The following is a 27763-nucleotide window of genomic DNA, read 5'->3' on the forward strand; positions in this document are numbered from 1 at the left end:
ACGGGGACCTGAAAGTAGGCATCCTTTAAGTCTATGGAGACTGGCCAATCATGCGGCTGAACTGCCCGTTGGGTTGTAGACAGGGTCTCCATTTTGAACTTCTCGATCTGACGAACTTGTTCAGATATGCAAGGTCTATTACCGGGCTCCATGAACCATTTTCTTCTGAACAAGAAAGAAGAGAGAGTACATGCCCTGACACTCTTCGCCTTTGGGCACAGGCACTGTGGCCCCTTGAACCGTCAGCGGCTGTACATAGGACAGCAACACCTGCTTCTTTCCCTCTAAGTGAGGTAACTGTGTAGGGGCGAATCTGAAAAGAGGAGTGATTTGAGAAGGACCATGTGTGTCCCGAGGAGCCCATTCTGAGGGACCAGTAGTCTAAGATCGAGGCTGCCCAGAAAGTGGAGCAGGAGTGCCCCCACCTGGCATGTCTGAGCGGACCTGTGTTGCTATAGCCATTTGTATAGTGACTTTAGTGCAATAATATGGAGTTAGATATATTATTTGAGACCATATGTTTTGAAGGAAGCTAGGCCCCCCCCCCCATTGATATGTAAATTGGATAGGTCTTGGAGCTGAGACAGGAAGTTGTCAGCAAGATGTGATGTAAGCAGGAGTTAGGGGGAGGAGAAAAGCAAAACAGATGTGTTTGGAAGGATAATGGAGTAACACATGGCTGCCAGACGCTGAATAACTTTGGAGGCATTTTTAAGTTGGACTGAGCAAGGAACCATGAAGGACATTACATCTTGACTCCTAAGTTGAGTAACTGTTTAGTTTATTTAATGCGTACATATTGTACATGCTGATTTTGTAAGCTATGAATTGTGTTGTATTGTGTATCCTACAGTTGTATGTGCAGCTTTTTTGTTTAGTAAAGCATTGATACACTACAGAAGTCTAAGCTTTCTTGATTTAACCAAAAGAACCTTAATAGATAGACGCAAAGCATAACAGGACCCAATCCCAAAAGGACTTGGTGGGCTCACGTCCGCCCGGGGTTGATTCCTTGGCAGAGCTCTGGAAGGGTGTTTGTCCCCATTTCACCATTTCTCCTGAAGTCCCGGTCTGGTCTATAAAGCCGTGTGTCCCTTGTCCGTTCTGAGTCTGAACTTCTAGACTGGTGCCTCTTCTGGCCAAAGAGGCATTTGTCTTGGGGCAGAAAACCAGACTCCCTGCCAGTGGCCCAGGCTATGGCATTGTCCAGTTTATTGCCGAACAAGGAGGAGCCCTCGAAGGGGATCGTACACCAGGTCTGCTTAAAGCCAGATCCACAAGGCAGCTTCGCCTGCTGTATGGCTGAGCCTCTGGCTACCTCTTCTGAGACACTTCTGGGTACTGTGTCTCCGTTCTCTGCCCACACTTCCATTGCCTTGGGCATGGCTGCCAGGGCTGGTTTGCAGGCCATTCTTGCCATCACAGATCCTTTTAGGATCCTTGCCAATCCATCTCCAGAGACCATCCTTGAAGGACACGGCATCTTCTAGAGGACGAGTGACATGTTTTGCCAGTGTCATTATGGCTGCATCGACCGGAGGAGCGGCTTCCAGGTATTTCACGTCCTCACCTACGAAGGGATAGAGCCTCATGGTTTTGCTCGACAGGGAGGTTCTCTTGTCAATCTAGCCCCATTCCTTCAAGATGATATCCTTCAATTCGGCCAAAAGCGGAAAGTTGGAGCGTTCTTTTTCCAGGTGCTTGAAGAATTCCCTTTATTTAGCTGGGGGAGTCGCTTGTTCTTCCCACTTCAGGGCCTCCTTCATTGCTTCAAACAAGAGTGAGAGTCAAAGACTCCAAGAAATTCATCAACCTCCACCTCACTATCCGAGGATCTGGCGGATGCATAACTTGGCTGAGATGGCTGCAGATCCTCTTGAGTATCCCCCAGCGGGAGAGCCTGATCTAGAGGTAGTCTGGCTTGGCATGTGGGCCTTACCCCATTCTTTCAGGGACTGTTGTACCACACGTTTTACGAGAGACTTCCTTTGTCGCTTGTCCGTCTCTCTTTCCCCAACCGCCCGGGTATAACATGGCTCGCAGAGCGATTTGCCCTCCGGGACCTGAGTCCCACATCCCAGGCAGGCTCTTCGATCAGAGCGGCTGTCATGGCGGTGGGTGCGGTGTCTGGGGAGGAATTAATCTTCTCCCCTTGTGATAGATCCCAGACGGAGAGTCATGTCATCTGGATCTATATGATCTATATGATGAATTCCAACGTTGCGGCCTGGCAAGGTCCCCGTCTTTCCGTGCTGACATCTGGCGATCCAACCTGGAAGCTTTGCCTTTGACAAACAAAAGAGAAAAAGAAAAAGATGTTATTAGAAATGGGTGCGATAAAGGTGGACCTCAGATGCGTCCTGCCAGCGGGAATCCCCACGCCAGTCTTACCACGCCAATCTTAAGCATAAGGGCTGGCCGCAAGGAGGAGGTGACTTGTCCAAGGTGCGCGGGGGAGGGAGGAGGGCAATCCTGTCCACCCACTGTGGAAGGCAGAGATCGAGATTTTTTTTTTTGCTTCCCCTTTAAGAGAACTCCCCCCCTCCCCTGACCACCACTAACAGGTGGCCAGAGGGTCACCATATGAAGGACAAGCAGGGCTTTGAAAATCTGCCACACACTGCCTGCAGGATCTCCCAGTGAGGTAGAGGCTGACAGCCATTTGAATAGCCCACCCTGGTGACATCAGTGCCACACCTCCATTGCGCGTGCACCGCCACTGCCGAGCGCCAGATGCCTGCGCGGCCGCCTGGGTCCCCCGAAGCCTCGATTCCACCTGAGGCCTTGTGCATGTGCAGAGACTCCTGCAGCCAGTACCCACAAGAGTTGCGGCGGCCTGAGAGGCTGATAGAAAGCACCAGGGAAAAGGAAGGAAGAAACACACAGTCACATAAACCGCTGGAGAGCTCTCAATGGAGAGCCATGGAGATCTGTTGCCATGAATTATCTTCTGGCCCTTGCCAGTCAGACCGTTGGGAGGACATCCATCATGGGCATGCACAGGCCACCCATCCTCACAGGGGTACTCTGCCTGACCGCCACTCGCCCCCCGCCCATGGCTGGGCCCTCGGCTATCGACACCACTTTATCCAGGACACCCACATCTAGCTTGCTTGTGCTGGGAATTATCCTTAACAACTGGGACGCCCTCCTCCAAGCGCGTAGGGTCCAAAGAGGACAATAAAGGAACACAGTCTCTGGCTGTGAGCTCAAATTTATGGGAGTGGAGTCCTATACCATTGGAGTGAAGGCGGCGTTAACCCACACGTAGACTGCCATGGAGTCTGTCAGGAAAATAGGCCTACTTAACCACTTCAATACAAGGCACTTTTACCCCCTTCCTGCCCAGGCCAATTTTCAGCTTTTAGCGCTGTCGCACTTTGAATGACAATTGCGCAGTCATGCAACACTGTACCCAAACTAAAATTTTATCATTTTGTACAAATAAATAGAGTTTTCTTTTGGTGGTATTTAACTACCACTGGGCTTTTTTTTTTTTTTTTCTTTGTTTGCTAAATAAACTAAAACAGACTAAATATTTTGAAAAAAAAAAAAAAAAACGTCTTTCTTTGTTTCTGTTATAACATTTTGCAAATAATGTTCTTCATAAATTTAGGCCAAAATGTATTTGCTACATTTCTTCGGTGAAAATAACCCAAATCAGTGTATATTATTTAGCCTGTGGGAAAGTTATAGAGTCCACGAACTATGGTATTGATCTGAAAATTGGTCAATTCTGATATACTGACAGGCTCTCATTTCATGAGGCCCTAAAATGCCAGGACAGTACAAATACCCCCTAAATAACCCCTTTTTGGAAAGTAGACAGTCCAAGGTATTGAGTAAGAGGCATGCCGGGTTTTGTTGAAATTTTTTTGTCAAAATTTTTGGGAAAATGAAGAAATTAAAAAAAAGTCACAATTTTTCTTTTTTTTTTTTTACATACTGTCACCAGTGCAGTACAGTGTTGTCATATAACTGGTGTGGCGGTGATCAGGGACATTGAAATTTATTTTATTTTTTCATTACATTTTTTCATTTTTTTATGATTTTTTTTTTAACACACTGTGACCAGAGCAATATAATGTTACCATAGTAACATTTTACTACTCTGGGAAAGAGATCAGGATTTATTTATTTTTTTTTTTACACATTATGTTTACTTATAGCAATGAATTTCATTGCTATAAGCAAGCATTTTACTGAATGAAACTAATTCATTCAGTTTGTTTTGTTGTGATTAGCTGTGATTGGTCAAAGCTAATCACATGGTACAGATGGGCTGTGATTGGCCCTGTCTGTACCATGTGATCACATTGACCAATCACTGCTAGCAATACAATGGATGGGATAAAAGGAAGCCATCCATTGTTTACAACTGTCATGTGACCTGCTGTGACTGGTCACAGCCGTCACATGGTACCAATAGTGAGTCGGTACAGTGATCAGTCATTGGCTGTGTCTACTCAGAACGGTAAAGCCACTGCCCACCCGTCATTCTGCAATAGAGCAGGCGGGAAGGTGTTAATGTATGCCTAACTTTTATTTTATCTACGTGAATAGGGAAGTGCAATTGATGTGAGTGATATAATGTTGGTGTATAGGTGAAAGTTTTTTCTGATTCGTTTTATTATCTTTTCAAATGATGCAGCAGTGTGCTGCAAACAAAATGCAGCTCCAAGAAAACAGAAACAAGTGAATACTGTGCTTTGATCACCCAAGTTAGAAAAAAGGGCCCTATCAACATAAAATCAAAAATCAGGAAACCCCCAAAAGAAACAAAAAAAAAAAACTATCCCTGAATACATAATATTTTTAAAGTAAAGCTTTGCAATGAATAAAGTAGTATTAACCCCAAAAGCAAACATTCATTATAATGCATCTTACCAGTTCCTTTTATTATTTTTCTTTTTTTACTTGTTTTATTTTCACCAGGTGATCTTGCCAGTATGTCTGTTCTTTTCCAACAGAATAAGCTCTTGTGCAGATGTAGCAATTAGAGGGTTTAGACAAACCATTTAACACTGATAGAGGCTTTAAGCCCATGGTGGCAAAAGTTTAAAATACCTTACCTGTTCAGTTTTCCTTGTCCTTTAAAAAAGTGACAATAATGCATTATTTTATTTTGTATTAGAAATTTCCAAGTCACAGAATGATATGCTGAATGACAGAATGCACCTCTCTACAAATTACGGCGAGGGTGGGGAAAGAAGAAAAGAAAGGAGGAGCCATTCTGACACTGCCATTAATATAGCTTGTCAGGTATGGGTTTTCAAGAAAATTGTAAAATAGAGTAACAGACTGCAAAAAATAACATAAAGTGAATCAGCCTTTCATTTTTTTTATATCCTAAGCATTTACTGCAGATTAACTTTCCAGTTGCATTATTTTAAATTAAAGAGAATGAATAACCACCTGTGAATGTTTAGTGAATGTCACTGATTTATAACAATGCCCTATGTGGGCAACTCTTATTTCGTTTTTTGCTGTATTTGCTTTTTTTTTTTTTTTTTGTATCAAAAATAATGTATCTTTGTGGCAGCTGGAAAAGTCCATCAGTTTACATAATCTTATTAACAAAGCTAAGGAGGAAGAGCTTCATTTGAAAAGGACTAGAAGCCAAGAGGCGGAGGAAAGTGATGGTGCAAAGCAGATGGTGTTCTTTGGGAGTATGAAGCAGGTAGGTTCTAACACTGTATAGTTCTAACACTGTAGATCGCCTGCATCAGGAGTTCAATCACAGAATAAAAATGAGTATATATATATATATATATATATATATATATAATGTGTATATCATTTTTTAAAAAGCCACCTGGAATCAAGACATAGGGGTTTATTTACTAAAGGCAAATCCACTTTGCACTACATCAGCGCCGATCCTAGGGTCACAGACGCCTGGGTGAAGAAATATTTCTGGCGCCCCCCACGTGGGCGTGGTCATCTTACCAACTCCTCCCCTTTGCAAATGTTTCTATGGCAATGAATCAAACACAGAGATGCTCCCCTAAGAAGTCTTCGTTACCCTAGGATCCTCCCATGATCTCTTAACAATAAAGCAAATACAGGAAGAGCTTACACTAATGAGACCTGGAGGGGAGTCTCTCTGATGCACACAGAGAGGACTTCTGTTAGAGAGTCTGTTAGAAAGAGCCCACAGACATGGTACAGGAGATGGTCAGAGACTGTAGACATGATACAAGAGATGGTCAGAGATTGTAGACATGATACAAGAGATGGTCAGAGACTGCCGACATGTTACAAGAGATGGTCAGAGACTGCAGACATGTTAAAAGAGATGGTCAGAGACTGCAGACATATTACAGGAGATGGTCAGAGACTGCACACATACTACAGGAGACAGTCAGAGACTGGAGATATAATACAGGAAATGGTCAGAGACTGCAGACATTATACAAGAGATGATCAGAGACTGCAGACATGACACAAGAGATGGTCCGAGACTGCAGACGTTACAAGAGATGGTCAGAGACTGTAGACATGACACAAGGGATGGTCAGAGACTGCAGACGTTACAAGAGATGGTCAGAGACTGCAGACATAATACAGGAGATGGTCAGAGACGGCAGACATAATACAAGACTTGGCCAGAGACTGCAGATATAATACAAGAGATGGTCAGAGACTGCAGACATACTACAGGAGACAGTCAGAGACTGCAGACATAGTACAGGAGATGGTCAGAGACTGCAGACATGTTACAAGAGTTGGTCAGAGACTGCAGACATACTACAGGAGACGGTCAGAGACTGGAGATATAATAGAGGAGATGGTCAGAGACTGCAGACATAGTACAGGAGATGGTCAGAGACTGCAGACATGTTACAAGAGTTGGTCAGAGACTGCAGACATACTACAGGAGACGGTCAGAGACTGGAGATATAATAGAGGAGATGGTCAGAGACTGCAGACATAGTACAGGAGATGGTCAGAGAATGTGGACATATTACAGCAGATGGTCAGAGACTGCAGACATTCCTACAGGAGGTGGTCAGAGACTGGAGATATGATGGAGGAGATGGTCAGAGACTGCAGACACAGTACAGGAGATGGTCAGAGACTGCAGACATAATACAAGAGATGGTCAGAGACTGCAGACATACTACAGGAGAAGGTCAGAGACTGGAGATATAATAGAGGAGATGGTCAGAGACTGCAGACATACTACAGAAGATGGTCAGAGACTGCAGACATGTTACAAGAGATGTTCAGAGACTGCAGACATAGTACAGGAGATGGTCAGAGACTGCAGACATAATACAAGAGATGGTCAGAGACTGCAGACATACTACAGGAGACGGTCAGAGACTGCAGACGTGATACAAGAGATGGTCAGAGACTGCAGACATAGTACAGGAGATGGTCAGAGACTGCAGACATAATACAAGAGATGGTCAGAGACTGCAGATATGTTACAAGAGATGGTCAGAGACTGCAGACATACTACAGAAGATGGTCAGAGACTGCAGACATGTTACAAGAGATGGTCAGAGACTACAAACATAGTACAGGAGATGGTCAGAGACTGCAGACATAATACAAGAGATGGTCAGAGACTGCAGACATGTTACAAGAGATGGTCAGAGACTGCAGACATAGTACAGGAGATGGTCAGAGACTGCAGACATAATACAAGAGATGGTCAGAGACTGCAGACATGTTACAAGAGATGGTCAGAGACTGCAGACATAGTACAGGAGATGGTCAGAGACTGCAGACATAATACAAGAGATGGTCAGAAACTGCAGACATAATACAAGAAATGGTCAGAGATTGCAGACATGCTACAGGAGATGGTCAGAGACTGGAGATATAATAGAGGAGATGGTCAGAGACTGCAGACATAGTAGAGGAGATGGTCAGAGAATGCGTAAATATTACAGGAGATGGTCAGAGACTGCAGACATACTACAGGAGACGGTCAGAGACTGGAGATATAATAGAGGAGATGGTCAGAGACTGCAGACATTATACAGAAGATGGTCAGACTGCAGACATAATACAAGATTTGGCCAGAGACTGCAGACATGTTACAAGAGATGGTCAGAGACTGCAGACATAGCACAAGAGATGGTCAGAGAATACGAACATATTACAGGAGATGGTCAGAGACTCCAGACATAGTACAGGAGATGGTCAGAGACTGCAGACATACTACAAGAGATGGTCAGAGACTGCAGACATGATACAAGAGATGGTCAGAGACTGCAGACATGTTACAAGAGATGGTCAGAGACTGCAGTTCCTATGGACGTTAGTAGATAATGGCTGATTGACCCTCTTACCTGACCCAGCAACAACGGTTCCTCTGATCAGAAGTCAGCTCACTCTGAATTGCCCGTGGCGACTCCGTTGGGTAGAGCCCAGATCTGTATTCTGGCAATGACTCCATTCCTTTCTCCGCCAGGGATGGTGCTAGGCTGTGTGGCTTTCCCTCTGGTGGCACAGGGCAGCGGGGTTCTCTCTCTGATGGTATTCCCTCAGCACTGTCCTCTTCCTCTGGAGTCCTGGGTGTACTTCCCTGAAAGCTTTCCGGGGCTCCTGGCTCTCTCTCTCTCCCATTCAGCTGAGCATGCTGTGTGGGCTGCAGTTTCCGTGTTACAGTGGGGCTGCCAGTCCTCGTGACTACATGTCCCACAATCCTCTTCTTTGCTCCTTTTTTTTCTTCCCTGGCCGATTTGAAGGCAGGGGAAGAAATATAGTGCGCAGCTCACTAGTACAGCAGCGCACGCAAGGAGGAGAAGGAGAGGGGAAATAAGAGCCCGCGGCTGCAGTGGCGTCACTAGGCTTGGTGTCACCCAGTGCAGTAAAACATGGTGTCACCTCCCCCCTCCACCAACTATAGTCGCCCCTCAGTACAGACCCCCCTCCACTAAGTATAGACCCCCCTTCGTCACTGCAGACCCCCCCCACTAAGTATAAACCCTTCTCTCAGTACAGACCCACCATCAGTATAGACCCCCCAGGACAAAACACCCCCTCTATCAGTATAGTACCCCCCAGGACAAAACCACCCCCCTCCATTACTACAGAACCACCCCTCCTCCATTAGTACAGACCCCCCAGAACAAACCACCCACCCTCCATTAGTACAGACCCCCAGAACAAACCACCCCCCTCCATTAGTACAGACCCTCCAGAACAAACCACCCCCCTCCATTAGTACAGACCCCCCAGAACAAACCACCCCTCCTCCATTAGCACAGACCCCCCCAGAACAAACCACCCCCTTCCATTAGTACAGACCCCCCCAGAACAAACCACCCCCCTCCATTAATACAGACCCCCCCTCCATTAGTACAGACCCCCCAGAACAAACCACCCCCCTCCATTAGTACAGATCCCCCTCCATTACTACAGACCCCCCCAGAACAAATCACCCCCCTCTATTAGTACAGACCCCTAGGACAAACCTCCCCTCCATTAGTACAGACCCCCTGGACAAACCACCCCCCTCTATTAGTACAGACCCCCGAGAACAAACCACCCCCCTCTATTAGTACAGACCCCCCGACAAACCACCCCCCTCCATTAGTACAGACCCCCCGGCCAAACTACCTCCCCTACATTAGTACAGACCCCCAGGACAAACCACCCCCCCTCCATTAGTACAGACCCCCCAGGAGAAACCACCCCCCCTCCATTAGTACAGACTCCCCCAGGACAAACCACCCCCTCCATTAGTACAGACCCCACCAGGACAAACCCCCCCTCCATTAGTACAGACCCCCCCAGGACAAACCCCCCTCCATTAGTACAGACCCCCCAAGACAAACCATCCCCCTACATTAGAAATAGAAAATAAAATAATATTGCGCCAATCCCAAACAATGTATGGAAAGCTGCCAACACAACAATCAGACAAATTGTAAAACAGAAATAAAGAATAAAGTATGGCGCTAGAATAAACTTGTTCCTTATTGGGCGGGACCCACCAGAATATCAATCTGAGGGCTTGAACCAGCCCAGTGAGGTATTTAGTGAAGTGAGTTTTTATCAAATCCCATATCTAAAAAATGAATGAAGAAAAACTAAAATAACAGGGTCATTACCCTTATATTCCCATGTGTGAAATATTACGAATAAGATCCGATAGATAACTACCAGATGGAAAATTGGTTATATTGCCCCAAAAGGGATAATAGTATAGAGTTTGATGAATGTGCTAATCAAGCGTGAGAAAAAGAAAAAAAAAAAGGAAAAACATGAAGTTAAATTGGATCAGGTGTATATAACCATAAGATTGCGAATCAACAACTATTGTGTTAGTGAACAGTTATGTAAACGTGTGGGCCTGCTTAAAACAGGTACTATACAGATACGTGTATGTTTAAAAGGCGTGTACATGAACAAAAAGAAGCTATCTTGTTATAGATGCAAATATATATAAATACAGTCCATGCACAAACTCAAATAAGATCAGGTGTGGGTCCAAATGTTAGTCCTATGGAGGTACACTTGGAAGTTAGGCCTCTAGGACTTCCTTCGGATGACCAGGATGGTTCCCATGTAATCAAATGGTAAACTGCAACTGTGGATATAGGTATGTAAAAAATACTCTTACCAAAGGTGATGGACTCGCCAGCCAGCGGCTTTGGAGTCAGAATGAGCTTAAGATTAAACGAATGGTGGTGGTTGAAATGCTGCTGCATCCGTTAATAGGGACGCTGGACGCGTTTCGTCCGCTAGGACTTCAACTGGGGTATATGCCTGTATGCCACAGCAATGCCTATATATATGTAAAATATAATTTACAAGAAGCCGCACCTGTATCCACCATGTGAGACGCCACTTCCGGGTCCCGAGAGATGACGTCAACAGCATAGTAAACCAATCATGGTGGGCAAGTATGGGATTGTGAAACCAAGCCTCGGAATGGAATGACCAATAGCGCAGTGATCGTCGCCTTCGCCATTACTAAAGAGTCAGGTGGTGGTACTATAGCCAATCCGGGCTGACGCGACCAGTCATGACTCATATGACCGTCGCGACGACACGCCCTCATCATCTAGGGCCGTCGATCGTAATACATTACGAGTCACATGCCAGCCACGGACATTGCTGTGGCATACAGGCATATACCCCAGTTGAAGTCCTAGCGGACGAAACGCGTCGGGTCCGATATGCCTGTTATGCCATGATTGAGTAAGCGCTTTTTTAGAGATTTTACCCATTTTTGTACCCTGGCCTCTGTTGTTGTCTATGAGCCATTGTACTTTTATCATACCTGGTCTCTGCTGCGGTTCATGAGCCAGTGTAATCCTTTGATTGTTAAAACTTTGATTAAAGTTTTTTGGAAGCAGTTTTACGCTATGTGGAGTTTCCTCTCTGATTTTTGTATCTGAGGATCTGTATGATCAATTGAGCATTGGAGTTCGTGAGGCCGTGCTGTGGAGATCTCCACCTTCCAGCGTCCCTATTAACGGATGCAGCAGCATTTCAACCACCACCATTCGTTTAATCTTAAGCTCATTCTGACTCCAAAGCCGCTAGCTGGCGAGTCCATCACCTTTGGTAAGAGTATTTTTTACATACCTATATCCACAGTTGCAGTTTACCATTTGATTACATGGGAACCATCCTGGTCATCTGAAGGAAGTCCTAGAGGCCTAACTTCCAAGTGTACCTCCATAGGACTAACATTTGGACCCACACCTGATCTTATTTGAGTTTGTGCATGGACTGTATTTATATATATTTGCATCTATAACAAGATAGCTTCTTTTTGTTCATGTACACGCCTTTTAAACATACACGTATCTGTATAGTACCTGTTTTAAGCAGGCCCACACGTTTACATAACTGTCCACTAACACAATAGTTGTTGATTCGCAATCTTATGGTTATATACACCTGATCCAATTTAACTTGATGTTTTTTCTTTTTTTTTTTCTTTTTCTCACGCTTGATTAGCACATTCATCAAACTCTATACTATTATCCCTTTTGGGGCAATATAACCAATTTTCCATCTGGTAGTTATCTATCGGATCTTATTCGTAATATTTCACACATGGGAATATAAGGGTAATGACCCTGTTATTTTAGTTTTTCTTCATTCATTTTTTAGATATGGGATTTGATAAAAACTCACTTCTCTAAATACCTCACTGGGCTGGTTCAGGCCCTCAGATTGATATTCTGGTGGGTCCCGCCCAATAAGGAACAAGTTTATTCTAGCGCCACACTTTATTCTTTATCCCCCTACATTAGTACAGACCCCCCAGGACAAACCACCCCCCTACATTAGTATAGACCCCCCCAGGACAAACCACCCCCCTACATTAGTATAGACCCCCCCAGAACAAACCACCCCCCTACATTAGTATAGACCCCCCCAGGACGAAACCACCCCACCTACATTAGTATAGACCCCCCAGGACAAACCACCCCCCTACATTACTATAGACCCCCAGGACAAACCACCCCCCCTACATTAGTATCGACCCCCCCCAGGACAAACCACCCCCCTACATTAGTATCGACCCCCCAGGACAAACCACCCCCCACATTAGTATAGACCCCCCAGGACCAACCCCCCTACATTAGTATAGACCCCCAGGACGAAATCACCCCCCCTACATTAGTATAGACCCCAGGACAAACCATCCCCCACCCCCCTACATCAGTATAGACCCCCCCAGGACAAACCACCCCCCCACATTACTATAGACCCCCAGGACAAACCACCCCCCTACATTAGTATAGACCCCCCAGGACAAACCACCCCCTCTACATTACTATAGACCCCCCAGGACAAACCCCCCCCCCTACATTAGTATAGACCTCCCCAGGACAAACCACCCCCCCTACATTAGTGTAGACCCCCCAGGACAAACCACCCCCTCTACATTACTATGGACCCCCCAGGACAAACCACCCCCCTACATTAGTATAGACCCCCCCAGGACAAACCACCCCCCCTACATTAGTATAGACCCCCCAGGATGAAACCATCCCCCCTACATTAGTATAGACCCCCAGGACGAAACCACCCCATACATTAGTATAGACCCCCCGGGACAAACCACCCGCTCTTCATTACTATAGACCCCCCAGGACAAACCACCCCCCTACATTAGTATAGACTCCCCCAGGACAAACCACCCCCTACATTAGTATAGACCCCCCCAGTGGAGGGTGGAGAACAGAGCGTGTCAGGCTTGGGCAGCAGGCGGGAGTGAGACACAGGAGGAGGAGAACTGGAACACGTTGGGCACGGGCCGCCCCCCCGTGATGTCACTGCACGGCTGGTCTCTCACACAGATACAGCCGCTCCAATCTCATTTTGCTCTCCTCCTCTGACAGGAGGAGGGAGGGGGGATGGGCTTCGGCACTCAGCAGGAAACACAGCGGCAGTGGCGACCAGCAGAGAGAGCCACCTACGGACAAGGAAGAGGAGGAGGAGGGATCTTACCCTCATTTCAGATCTTACCCTCAGATCTAAAGCGAATGCACTTCCAAGTGCACTTGCAATGCACTTGCAGTGCACAGTGGATTTGCCTTTAGTAAATCAACCCCACAGTTTTGCATCACTTTTGGGCAGCGGGGTTCTCTCTCTGATAGTGTTCCCTCAGCACTGTCCTCTTCCTCTGGAGTCCTGGGTGTACTTCCCTGAAAGCTTTCCGGGGCTCCTGGCTCTCTCTCTCTCCCATTCAGGTGAGCATGCTGTGTGGGCTGCAGTTTCCGTGTTACAGTGGGGCTGCCAGTCTTCATGACTACATGTCCCACAATCCTCTTCTTTGCTCCTTTTTTTTCTTCCCTGGCCGATTTGAAGGCAGGGGAAGAAATATAGTGTGCAGCTCACTAGTACAGCAGCGCACGCAAGGAGGAGAGGGAGAGGGGAAATAAGAGCCCGCGGCTGCAGTGGCGTCACTAGGCTTGGTGTCACCCAGTGCAGTAAAACATGGTGTCACCTCCCCCCTCAACCAACTATAGTCGCCCCTCAGTACAGACCCCCCTCCACTAAGTATAGACCCCCCTTCATCACTGCAGACCCCCCCCCACTAATTATAAATCCTTCTCTCAGTACAGACCCCCCCATCAGTATAGACCCCCCAGGACAAAACACCCCCTCTATCAGTATAGTACCCCCCAGGACAAAACCACCCCCCTCTATTACTACAGAACCACCCCTCCTCCATTAGTACAGACCCCCCAGAACAAACCGCCCCCCCTCCATTAGTACAGACCCCCAGAACAAACCACCCCCCTCCATTAGTACAGACCCCCCAGAACAAACCACCCCCTCCATTAGTACAGACCCCCCAGAACAAACCACCCTCCTCCATTAGCACAGACCCCCCCAGAACAAACCACCCCCTTCCATTAGTACAGACCCCCCCAGAACAAACCACCCCCCTCCATTAATACAGACCCCCCTCCATTAGTACAGACCCCTCAGAACAAACCACCCCCCTCCATTAGTACAGACCCCCCTCCATTAGTACAGACCCCCCCAGAACAAATCACCCCCCTCTATTAGTACAGACCCCTAGGACAAACCTCCCCTCCATTAGTACAGACCCCCTGGACAAACCACCCCCCCTCTATTAGTACAGACCCCCCAGAACAAACCACCCCCCTCTATTAGTACAGACCCCCCGACAAACCACCCCCTCCATTACTACAGACCCCCCGGCCAAACTACCTCCCCTACATTAGTACAGACCCCCCAGGAGAAACCCCCCCTCCATTAGTACAGACTCCCCCAGGACAAACCACCCCCCTCCATTAGTACAGACCACCCCAGGACAAAACCCCCTCCATTAGTACAGACCCCCCCCAGGACAAACCCCCCTCCATTAGTACAGACCCCACAGGACAAACCACCCCCCTACATTAGTACAGACCCCCCAGGACAAACCACCCCCCTACATTAGTATAGACCCCCCCAGGACAAACCACCCCCCCCCACATTATTTTTTTTTCATTTTCTGTGCTAGAGACGCAACAAGAAATGAGAAAATATTTTTCCAAAGTAAACAGAAATTGTAGAGAGTTACAGGAACAAGTGTCTATATTGGAGGATTTTCCCTCACCTCTTACCCTAATTTTCATTTTTTTTAGCAATAGTTACCAGGACAAATTTCGAAGTGAATAGACCCAGTGGGTACACATAACCACAGTATAAACTTTGCCTTCTTGACTGTATCCACCAAAAAATTGCCTTTACATTTGTACAGAAGAACACTGAGATGTGAGCTGACCATACATTATACAATTTTATTATTCAATTTCCTTTAGATTTACCTTCAACTATAAAGTGCAAGGGCCTGCCTAATTGCACACAAATTGAAAGTGTTTTGGTTTGACCTCATATTATATGGTTTTGGTAAATCTAAAGAAAAATTGTTGAAGAAAATTATATAATGTATGGTCAGCCTAAGAAAAGAACTTTGATCATTCTGAAATACAGAAATTGAACTAAGGATTTGAGAATGTACACCCAATACAATGTGTGAAGATTCACTTTAGTATACATGTGAAAAGAAAATTACTCTTTACTTATTTTATCTGAAAATGATAGGATAACTGAAGATAACGTTCACACAATTTATTATGTCAACATTCTCAAATGTCAATGTTTCTCAATCTCAAAAAAAAGTTTTTTTCTTAACATTCTGAGCTCATTGGGCTGATTTACTAAAGAAACTGATAACCTTTATTCAAAAAATTGTTTGAATATTCACTTCAATTGTTCATGTCAAACATCTGCACATGACTGGGCATTTAATTGAGCAGGTATTTCCTTTTACTTGATTTAATAGCTAAGCCGAATCATCACACAATTTTAAAGGCTAAGTTCACCTTTGTTCGCCTTTTTTTTTCTAAATTCCAGTTCCCCTGTGTATCAATATAGCATTACTGTACTTATTTTGCAAAAATAAAACAGCTTTCCATTAATTCTACACAGGCTTTCCTCACTCACTTTCCTCACTCTCTCCATAGCTGTTTGAAGACACTGCTCGATTACTTCTGCCTTACTTCCTGGACAGACTTTAGATCATGGCACAGGAAGGAGATGACCAGCTGAGGGTAAATGATACAGGGTATGTGCTAATGAGATCAGCTGGTTAACTCTCTGTATCATGACCTAACGTCTGACCAGGAAGTAAGGCAGAAGTAGCTAAGCAGTGTGTTTAAACAGCTATGTAGAGAGTTAGGTAAGCCTGTGTAGAATTAATGGATAGCTTGATATTTTTGCCAAAGAAGTACATTATTGCTATACTGGTACATAGGTGAGCTGGAATTTAGAAAAAAAAAAGTAAACAAAGGTGAACATAGCCTTTAAGGAAAGATTTTAAACATCTTCAGTAAATCACTCTCAATATATCAGAATCACGAGTTAGTATATCAGAATTTCAACTTATTTGGGCTGATTTATAACAACTGTTGAGAATTTTCAGAAACAAATTGTGTGAATATTTCAATTATCCAATCATGTGAAAAACAAATTCCTGCTTACTTATTTTTGTCTGCTTTTTACAAGGAACATGACCTAAGCTGGGTAAACACATTCAGTTTTTTTCATTCAACCCAGTGGGCTCAACGAAAAGAAAGTGCAGTACTAACACAAGCAATATTGGTGCAGCAATCTCCCCTGCTGTGACCCACTAAATTAACTGGTGCCGCTCAAGGCTCCACCGGGTCCTCTTATGTATCAACCACTTGGGGTGCAGACAAGGACAGAGCTCGTCCCAGATCTAGACATCTAATGGAAAAGGGAAAAGTCCTGGAAGTCACACATCTCTGCAAAACCCTGTAAGAAGATGTATGACAGTCTTGGCCCGGGCTCCAACCAGACCAAGCCCCCACACATTTCACTCCACTCACAGAGCTTAGTTATAGGTCCCCATGACTAAGCACTGTGGGCTGAGTAAAATATATTGGGGACGTGGCCTGGTTGAAGCTCTAGCTGATGTTGTCATACCCCTTGTTACAGGATTTTGCAGAGATGTGCGACTTCCATTAGATCTCCCCTGCTGTGCTATTGTGTACTGACAGGGGGACTATACCCCACCCAGAACACACTGTTCAGCACTGGAAGCCATTGGTTTTCCAGCATGCCCGTTCGATAGAAGCTGGTTGTGAGACCAGCTTCTGTCAGACAGGCAGCTGTACACATTCCAATCTCTATAGGTTCTCTCCCTGTAGGTTTCTGTTTTGTGGTTCACATATCTTGATATGTAACCCTTATGCACTGCTCTTTTCCTTATATCACTTCTTAAATGCCTGTGTACTGTTTTAGTATTTCTTTTAAGCTGGGTACACACCAACAGTTTTTTTTTCATTCAACCAGCAGATCGCTGCGTCAAATTTCTCCCTCTTCTACAAGAATATACTGATATGCAAGAATTCACTGATCAGGACTCGCAGTCATAGAATGCAAGCGCTGAATAGATGCTGGTTTTCTAATATGTCACTACGACAAACGCTAGCCATTAGACCAGATTTTGTCAGACAGACAACTTTAAACACTGACCGAAAGTCGGCTGGTTTCTTCCGACTTTTTCCCAGTGTGCACCCAGCTTTAGGCTCCTCACACCCTAGAATTTATATCCTCCTATGTTGCATGGAGTTTATGTTGGGGTGTACTACTTTTTTTTTTTTCTTACTCCCCACTTTCTCTTTAAAGAGGTATGGGGTTTTTTTTAAAATCATACTTACCTTGCTGGATGCAGCATCCGTCCCCCGGCGCCTCTAAGACTGAGAGTCGAGCGATTAAACACTGCCGATCACACGGTTCTCAGAGCTCCCTGAGCAGAGAGCTGGTGATTGTCAGTCACTGCTGTCTGCTCTGCCCCCCCCCCCCCCCCCCACTCACTGGAGTGCTGGGCTGTGGAGGGGGCAGGAGCGCCCGGCTCAGCCTCTCAGTGGTTTGCTGAGAGGCTGAGCCGGTTGCTGGTCCAGGCATGTGGGCGGATCACAACCATATCGTCACGATCTTTCCCGAGCCTGAACCGGCTCTGTGATGTCAGCTGACAAGTTTTGGCTATACCTCTCCTTTCAACAGATCTATTTTGCAATACTACAAGTAAAGCTTAATCAAGCCCAGGTTATAAAAAAGCAAACTTACCTCTTTTAACTTTATACATATAAAATTATATTAGTATCATTGTTGAAATTACAATTCTGCCATGAAACCCAAGCAGTGATGTGTCCATTCATTTACATAAAGACCAAGCTGTCTAGCAAAAGTTACTAGTGTAATAGGCATTGGAGTGAACTAATATAATGAATATTTTAATTAATTCTATTAACTGTATAGTTATCATAATACAATATTTTTTAAGCAGTGATTAGGTTCCAGTAGGGGTCAGGGTAAAGCCCATCTAAAGGCAAATGAGGCCCCTCTCTTGCTCAGTCACAATTTTTCAAAAACCCCCTCTAAACCCCTTGTAACTTACTGGTACCTCTTCCAGGTGTGAGGACCTGTGATCCAGCATTACAGTCTGTTGTGTATCAACCCGTCTCCTCAAGGTGACGTTATGTCCCAAGAGTTCTGAAGCCTGTGCAGACTGCTGCTGGATAGCAAATGGAAAGTGTCCATAGCACCCAGGCAGTGATTTGGACACCAGAAGAAGGACCTTCACATTCTACTCTCCAGAAGACTGGACACAGAAGGGTTTATTTACTAAAGGCAAGAAGGTTGTACACTTTGCATAGTGCAGTTGCACTCTGAAAAAGCAGTTGCTCCAGAGCTTAGTAAATAAGCAGAAGCTCTGCTGACCTCTATCATCCAATCATGTGCAAGCAAAATTGCTATTTTTTTTTTTCCTTGCACGTGATTGGGTATTCTGTGCGAAGTGAAGCTTTTCCTCATTTACTAAGCTCTGAGGCATCTGCTCTTGCAAAGTGCAACTGCATGTTGCAAAGTGTACAGTCTATTTGTCTTTAGTAAATCAACTTCAGAATGTCAAATTATCATAGATTTACATGAGTATTTGGTGGCTACAGCCAAAAGCGGGTAGGGGTTATGATTGGAGGGGGGAGGGGATCCCTGGCCAGAGTAGGATTTGTATTGCTTAGGTGTGTTTTAGTGTTAGGGAAATTTAAGAAAGCTTTAGATTATCGCTTCTTCATTTTTTCTTGGTGCCAAAAACCCTGTGCCAAGATCTAACATTTAAAAAAACCTGAATTTATAGACTTTTGCTGAACCGTTGCCTACATCATTTTTATCATCTTTGGGGTGTAACTGTAGTATATTTATCCATGTCTTTAGATTTCTTAGTCAGATCAGCTTTTATCGCAGTGTCCATTTCTTTAGAAAGGTACCTCCATAGATCTGTATAGTGTCCAGTATACTGCACTGCAAGCCAAATGAGTGATATTTTTGTATATGATTCATACTAACATTCCTTTTATTTTTAGTCTAGCATGAGCAGCATCAGCAGTGTTTTGACTGATGGGGAAAGCATTGACAATAGTAATGTCAGTGGAGAAATTGAATTTGCCATCAAATATATCTTGAAGACTTCAACTCTAGAAATTTCAATCAAAGGATGTAAAAACCTAACACATGGAGAAGAGAAGAAAAAGAAGTGTAATCCGTAAGATTTGTAATGTGCATGTTAGAAATTTTTTTTAAGTTAAACTCCAGGCAGATACAGAAAGACACTGAATAACGAAGTGTTAAAAATAAGCATATGTATTTTCAAGTGGTAAAGTATAAGGTTCTGGTGAGAAGCAACCAAAAAGAACTCAATTGAACCAGTGCATAGCACATTAGAGTCTTCTCAGAACAGAAAGTATTCATTTGTCTCATTCCATCACATATTCCAAAAATAAAGGGATTATTTCTTATTTTAGAATAGTTGGCAGAGGCCATGCAAACCATTCCTCTTTGCACCAATAGACAACTATACATTTAGAACCACTGGTGTATAGTAAGGATGGGCTGAACTAACCCCTGTTCGGTTTGCACCAGAAATTTCGCACACTGCGAAAGTTTGGACCCGAATAACGAACCCCATAAAAGTCAATTGGACCCAAATGTCAAAAATCAAAAGTTTCCATTTTGAAGGCTTATATGCAAGTAATTGGGCATACAATGGTTATAGGGGTCCGGGTCCTGCCCTGGGGACATTTATCAATAAAATAAAGTTTTTGAAAAACGTCATTCTTAAATGAGCAGTGATTTTTTTATTTTTAAAGTGAAAGCAAAAAAATGTAAAATTCCTTCCAATATAGTGCCTGGGGGGTCCCCTTCGTCTACCTGTAAAATGGCAGATCTGTACCATGTTTAGAATCTGCTGCAACAATAATTGCATTTATAAAGCCAAAAAAATGACATTTTCCCTGCAAGCTGCCTTTATTTTGCTCAGCTGGGGAGCCAGTGTGTATGATGAGGCCACAATGTAGTGCACTGGGAACATGATTAGAGATTTTTTTGGATACATTCTGGTGTCCTTTTGACTTTGGATAGAAGTAACGGGTGCGTAAAAATTGGTCTTTGGGTGTCGTGGTGCCTTCCCACCGTAACCTTATAGAGGTAATCTTGATGAAAGCAAGAATTGGCCTTGCTGTAAAAAATTGCAATGATATGCACCTGTCAAACATGTGCTGAAAAATTGGTGTTAATTGTGCCCATGAAACCTATACCAAAAACATTCTTCCAGAGAAATGATTGAACACTCTCAAAGCTAGGCAGCCTCGAAGTCCTGCAGAGATTCCACATCCCAAAAAGACTTAATCAGTGATATCGGCATTAGGGGCTTCATAGCTGGTAATCCAGGACTGATTCATTTTTTATAAAAGTCAAACGATCCACGGAGTCTATGGACAGACGCGTTCTATGATCAGTATCGCAACCTCCTGCAGCACTGAATGCCCGTTCTGAAAGCACGTTGGATGCAGGGCAGCCCAAAAACTCAATAGCATACTGGGCAAGTTCTGGCCAGTGGTCTATTCTCATGACCCAGTAAGTCAGCTGAATCGTCAGCTGTAAAGCTCTCCATCTCTGTTTTGGCCCCGAGGTAATCGTACACCATGTGATGCAGACGCTGCCGATGGGATGTGGAAGCTGACAGCCCTGGGCGGCAAGGACTAAAAAAATTCCGAAATGCCTCACTTAGGTGGAGGCCTTCTCCAATGCTCCTCTCTTGACCAACAGAAGACTCAAAACAATGTTTTCCACCACAATGTAACCTACTGGAGTCAGGAAGAACGTTCAATAAAATTCTCGTTAACGTGTCCTCAAGAGATTTCATCTTCTGCACCCTCTGTGAGGACAGGATTGGGTTCTGAGACCTTCACCTTATAATGGTCAAGGAGGGTTGCCAACCAGTAATCATCCTTCTCCTTTATGCCGAGTATTCTGGGGTCGTTTCGCAGGCTTTGAAGCATGAGGTTGCCCATGCGCCTCAAATTTGCCAAAGCTTGAGAAGCAGACACTCTGGATGACAGCATCTGGAACTTCCTCCTCCCAGCCAAGCCACATATTACTGTCAGGTACTTACCAAGGCCGAGATGCTGAGAGCGGCTCCCCTTGCAGCTGAGTGCACTATACCCCTGGAGGTGGCACAGAGGGTATCGGGCACGGAGAGGCACAAGTCGCCAGCAGGTAGGAGAGGCTTGCATGAAGATCTTCTGGCAGAGAGAAGAACCATGCAGAGTAGACTAGGACACTGGTCCTCAGAGAAACCTGGCCGAGGCTCAAACACCTTGATCCGGAGAAGGTAACTGGAGCAGGGTCAGATGAGGAGGCCGAGGGTCAAACACAGTGGTCCGGTAGAGGAGAAGTCCTTAAAGCAAGCCGGGGTCATGCACAATAATCAAGCAATAGAGAAGTCCTTTGAACAGGCCGAGGGTCAAACACAGGAATCAGGCAATAGCAGAGTCCTTAGAGTAGCCGGGGGTCAAACACGGAGATCAGGCAGGAAGAGAAGTCCGTTAGACAAGCCGAGGTTAAGTGCAGGAGACATTCAGAGGTGGTCAAGACGATCCGGGACACAGCAGGCAGGCACAGGTAAACAGAACTTTAGGAACAGGAACACAGGAGCTGAAGAGACAAACCAGCAATTAAGCAAGGGGCAGAGCTGCCTTTTACAGGCCCGCCAGGGGGATCTCACGTTGTGCACGCTATGGCGCGCACGTGCCCACGTAGACGCGCCTCATCGTGCACCCGCGTGCGCCGGCCCATTGGATTGTGCACCCGTATGCGCTGCTGCGCTACTCTATCACGCAGGCGCACAGGGAAGTGCCGGTACTGGCAGATAAGGTTCCTATTATTCCTCTGACAACTACTCCCAAGGGCCCTGGGGTTGGAAAGCTATCACTTACAGATTGATACATGTCTTCCTCTTCTTCGAAGTCTATGAAAGTGCCAGAACCCTCCTCATCCTCCTCCCCTTACTGCGGCAAAATGGCACGGGCAGGCAAAATCACGTACCTGGTACGTGACCTGCCTCCCGCGGGTGGGGGGCGCATTGCGCACCCCCCAGGTGCCCGAGGCAGTCGACATCGTTAGGGGAGCTATCCAGGCTGAGGGGGAGACCACTCATTCCTGGCCACCCCTTCGCGATCGCTCCCAACTAATGAGATTCTTCCTCTGCTGCTGTATAGTAAACAGCGGCAGAGGAAGTGATGTCATCTCTCCTCGGCTCGGTATTTTCTGTTCCGGCGCCGCGGAAAGAAGACATCTGAGTAAGTGCACAACACACACACACTTACAGTAAAACACACTAGGCACACTTTACACCCCCCATCACCCCCTGATCACCCACTGATCACCCCCTGATCACCCCCTGATCACCCCCTAATCACCCCCCCCCCCCCCCGTCACAGTGACACCAAGCAGTTTTTTTTTTCTGATTACTGCATTGGTGTCAGTTTGTGACAGTTATAAGTAGTAGGGCAGTTAGTGTTAGCCCCCTTTAGGTCTAGGGTACCCCCCTAACCCCCCCAATAAAGTTTTAACCCCTTGATCACCCCCTGTTGCCAGTGTCACTAAGCAATCGTTTTTCTGATCACTGTATTAGTGTCACTGGTGACGCTAGTAAGGGAGGTAAATATATAGGTTCGCCGTCAGCGTTTTATAGCGTCAGGGACCCCTATATACTATCTAATAAAGGTTTTAACCCCTTGATTGCCCCCTAGTTAACCCCTTCACCAGTGATCACCGTATAATGGGTTGTTACGGGTGACGCTGGCTAGTTAGTTTATTTTTTATAGTGTCAGGGCACCCGCCGTTTATTACCTAATAAAGGTTTAGCCCCCTGATCGCCCGGCGGTGATATAAGTTAGGTTTTAGGGTCAGATAGGGTCTGCGTCGCCCCAGGCAGCGTCAGGTTAGCGCCAGTACCACTAACACCCACGCACGCAGCATACACCTCCCTTAGTGGTATAGTATCTGAACGGATCAATATCTGATCCGATCAGATCTATACTATTGTCCCCAGCAGTTTAGGGTTCCCAAAAACGCAGTGTTAGCGGAATCAGCCCAGATATCTGCTAGCACCTGCGTTTTGCCCCTACGCCCGGCCCAGCCCAGCCCACCCAAGTGCAGTATCGATCGATCACTGTCACTTACAAAACACTAAACGCATAACTGCAGCATTCGCATAGTCAGGCCTGATCCCTGCGATCCCTAACAGTTTTTTTGGAGCCGTTCGGTGAACTGGCAAGCACTAGCCCCAGGCAGCGTCAGGTTAGTGCCAGTAGCGCTAACACCCACGCACGCACCGTACACCTCCCTTAGTGGTATAGTATCTGAACAGATCAATATCTGATCCGATCAGATCTATACTAGTGTCCCCAGCAGTTTAGGGTTCCCAAAAATGCAATGTTAGCGGGATCAGCCCAGATACCTGCTAGCACCTGCGTTTTGCCCCTCCGCCCGGCCCAGCCCAGCCCACCCAAATGCAGTATCGATCGATCACTGTCACAAAACACTAAACACATAACTGCAGCGTTCACAGAGTCAGGCCTAATTTTGAGAGACCCGAACCTGGAACCGGTTACAGTTATAAAAGTTACAGTTACAAAAAAAAGTGTGAAAAAAAAAAACCACAAAAAAATATATACAATAAAAAAAACAAAAATAGTTGTTGTTTTATTGTTCTCTCTCTCTATATTCTCTCTCTATTGTTCTGCTATTTTTTACTGTATTCTATTCTGCAATGTTTATTTGTTATTATGTTTTATCATGTTTGCTTTTCAGGTATGCAATTTTTTATACTTTACTGTTTACTGTGTTTTATTGTTAACCATTTTTTTGTCTTCAGGTACTCCATTCAGCTGCAGCGCGGATTTATTTATCTTGACAGCAACAGTGTTTGCTCCCACGATATATAAAGCCGTGACTCCAGCGGAGGTGATATATGCCGAAGCATGGGGACAGCAGGGGCGGAGGAGCGATTTGCTCCTAACTTTTGGGGCGGATGCCCCCATGCTTCGGCATATATAAATGGTGCATGTATGCCCATCATTAGAAGTGGGTGGATGAAGGGAGGTATTCTAATGGTGGGCATACCCACCAATCAATCTCTTTTTTTCATGCAGCCCACAGGCTGCATGAAAAAAAAAGATTACAGTATATGCCCAACAAAGACCAGCAACTTACTGGTATGTTGCTGGACTTTGAGTGGTTATACCAGAATGATGCCTGCAGGTTTAGGTAACATCTTGGTATCATTCTTTTCAGCCAGCGGTCGGCTTTCATGTAAAAGCAATCCTAGTGGTTAATTAGCCTCTAGACTGCTTTTACAAGCAGTGGGAGGGAATGTCCCCCCTCCCACCGTCTTCCATGTTTTTCTCTGGCTCTCCTGTCCCAACAGGGAACCTGAGAATGCAGACGGTGATTCTGCCAGCTGACCATAGAGCTGATCAGAGTCAGAATGGCTCCAATCATCTCTATGGCCAAAAAAACGGAAGCTATGAGCATTTCATGACTTAGATTTCGCCGGATGTAAATAGCGCCATTGGGAAATTGGGAAAGCATTTTATCACACTGGTCTTGGTGTGGTCAGATGCTTTGAGGGCAGAGGAGAGATCTAGGGTCTAATAGACCCCATTTTTTTCAAAAAAGAGTACCTATCACTACCTATTACTATCATAGGGGATATTTACATTCCCTGACATAACAATAAAAATGATAAAAAAAAAAAAAAAAAGTGAAAGGAACAGTTTAAAGATAAGATAAAAAAGCAAAAAAAATAATAAAGAAAAAAAAAAAAAAAAGCACCCCTGTCCCCCCATGCTCTCGCACAAAGGCGAACGCAAGCGTTGATCTGGCGTCAAATGTAAACAGCAATTGCACCATGCATGTGAGGTATCACCATAAAGGTCAGATTGAGGGCAGTAATTTTAGCAGTAGACCTCCTCTGTAAATCTAAAGTGGTAACCTGTAAAGGCTTTTAAAGGCTTTTAAAAATGTATGTAGTTTGTCGCCACTGCACGTTTGTGCGCAATTTTAAAGCATGTCATGTTTGGTATCCATGTACTCGGCCTAAGATCATCTTTTTTATTTCATCAAACATTCGGGCAATATAGTGTGTTTTAGTGCATTAAAATGAAAAAAAGTGTGTTTTTTCCCCAAAAAATGCATTTGAAAAATCGCTGCGCAAATACTGTGTGAAAAAAAATGAAACACCCACCATTTTAATCTGTAGGGCCTTTGCTTTAAAAAAATATATAATCTTGGGGGGTTCAAAGTAATTTTCTTGCAAAAAAAAAAATGTTTTCATGTAAACAAATAGTGTCAGAAAGGGCTTTGTCTTCAAGTGGTTAGAAGAGTGGGTGATGTGTGACATAAGCTTCTAAATATTGTGCATAAAATGCCAGGACAGTTCAAACCCCCCAAATGACCCCATTTTGGAAAGTAGACACCCCAAGCTATTTGCTGAGAGGCATGTCAAGTCCATGAAATATTTTATATTGTGACACAAGTTGCGGGAAAAAGACAATTTTTTTTTTTTTTTTTTTGCACAAAGTTGTCACTAAATGATATATTGCTCAAACATGCCATGGGAATATGTGAAATTACACCCCAAAATGCATTCTGTTGCTTCTCCTGAGTACGGGGATACCACATGTGTGAGACTTTTTGGGAGCCTAGCCGCATACGGGACCCCAAAAACCAAGCACCGTCTTCAGGGTTTCTAAGGGTGTAAATTTTTGATTTCACTCCTCACTGCCTATCACAGTTTCGGGGGCCATGGAATGCCCAGATGGCACAAACCCCCCTCAAATGACCCCATTTTGGAAAGTAGACACCCCAAGCTATTTGCTGAGAGGTATGGTGAGTATTTTGAAGACCTTGTTTTTTGTCACAAAGTTTTGAAAATTGAAAAAAGAAAAAAAAAAATTTTTCTTTTCTTTCTTAATTTTCAAAAACAAATGAGAGCTGCAAAATACTCACCATGCCTCTCAGCAAACAGCTTGGGGTGTCTACTTTCCAAAATGGGGTAATTTGGGGGGGTTTTGTGCCATCTTGGCATTTTATGGCCTTCGAAACTGTGACAGGTAGTGAGGAGTCAAATCAAAAATTTACGCCCTTAGAAATCCTGAAGGCGGTGCTTGGATTTCGGGGCCCCGTATGCAGCTAGGCTCCCAAAAAGTCCCACACATGTGGTATCCCCATACTCGGGAGAAGCAGCAGAATGTATTTTGGGGTGTAATTCCACATATGCCCATGGCATGTTTGAGCAATATATCATTTAGTGACAACTTTGTGCAAAAAAAAAAAAAAAAAAAAAAAAAGTTTGTCATTTTCCCGCAACTTGTGGCAAAATATAAAATATTCCATGGACTCAACATGCCTCTCAGCAAATAACTTGGGGTGTCTACTTTCCAAAATGGGGTCATTTGGGGGGGGGGGGTCGAACTGCCCTGGTATTTTATGGCCTTCAAAACTGTGATAGGTAGCGAGGAGTGAAATAAAAAATTTACGCCCTTAGAAATTCTGAAGTCGGGGCCCTGTACGCAGCTAGGCTTCCAAAAAGTCCCACACATATGCTATCCCCATACTCAGGAGAAACAGCTAAATGTATTTTGGGGTGCAATTCCACATATGCTCATGGCCCGTGTGAGCAATATATCATTTAGTGACAACTTTTTGTAATTTTTTTTTTTTGTCATTATTCAATCACTTGGGACAAAAAAAATTCATATTCAATGGGCTCAACATGCCTCTCAGCAATTCCCTTGGGGTGTCTACTTTCCAAAATGGGGTCATTTGGGGGGGTTTTGTACTGCCCTGCCACTTTAGCACCTCAAGAAATTAGATAGGCAGTCATAAACTAAAAGCTGTGTAAATTCCAGAAAATGTACCCTAGTTTGTAGACGCTATAACTTTTGCGCAAACCAATAAATATACGCTTATTGACATTTTTTTACCAAAGACATGTGGCTGAATACATTTTAGACTAAATGTATGACTAAAATTGAGTTTATTGTATTTTTTTATAACAAAAAGTAGAAAATATAGCTTTTTTCAAAATTTTCGATTTTTTTCCATTTATAGCGCAAAAAATAGAAACCGCAGAGGTGATCAAATACCATCAAAAGAAAGCTCTATTTGTGGGAACAAAAGGACGCAAATTTCCTTTGGGTACAAGCATTGCATGACCGCGCAATTAGCAGTTAAAGCGACGCAAATTGTAAAAAGTGCTCTGGTCAGGAAGGGGGTAAATCCTTCGGGGGCTAAAGTGGTTAATGATAAGCCATTGGCGTGGGGAAAAAAAGCTGAGGCAGCCTGAGCCTGTCGTCATGCCGTACTGGAACAGATACTCGTTGATGGC

At 44.8% G+C, this 27763-nt stretch overlaps 1 protein-coding gene across 4 annotated transcripts in view; it reads left to right on the forward strand.

The window, feature by feature from the left end:
• Positions 1–27763, forward strand: part of SYTL3 (synaptotagmin like 3) — a 142858-nt gene that overhangs the window by 83643 nt on the left and 31452 nt on the right. For all 4 annotated transcript variants that reach the window (XM_073627403.1, XM_073627401.1, XM_073627404.1 and 1 more), the window contains 3 exons: positions 5135–5262; positions 5543–5680; positions 19395–19573. In XM_073627403.1, the coding sequence (XP_073483504.1) occupies positions 5135–5262; positions 5543–5680; positions 19395–19573 (445 nt within the window). The remainder of the gene's footprint in view (positions 1–5134; positions 5263–5542; positions 5681–19394; positions 19574–27763) is intronic.

Source organism: Aquarana catesbeiana, linkage group LG04, assembly GCF_042186555.1.
Source record: "Aquarana catesbeiana isolate 2022-GZ linkage group LG04, ASM4218655v1, whole genome shotgun sequence".
Lineage (NCBI taxonomy): Eukaryota > Metazoa > Chordata > Amphibia > Anura > Ranidae > Aquarana > Aquarana catesbeiana.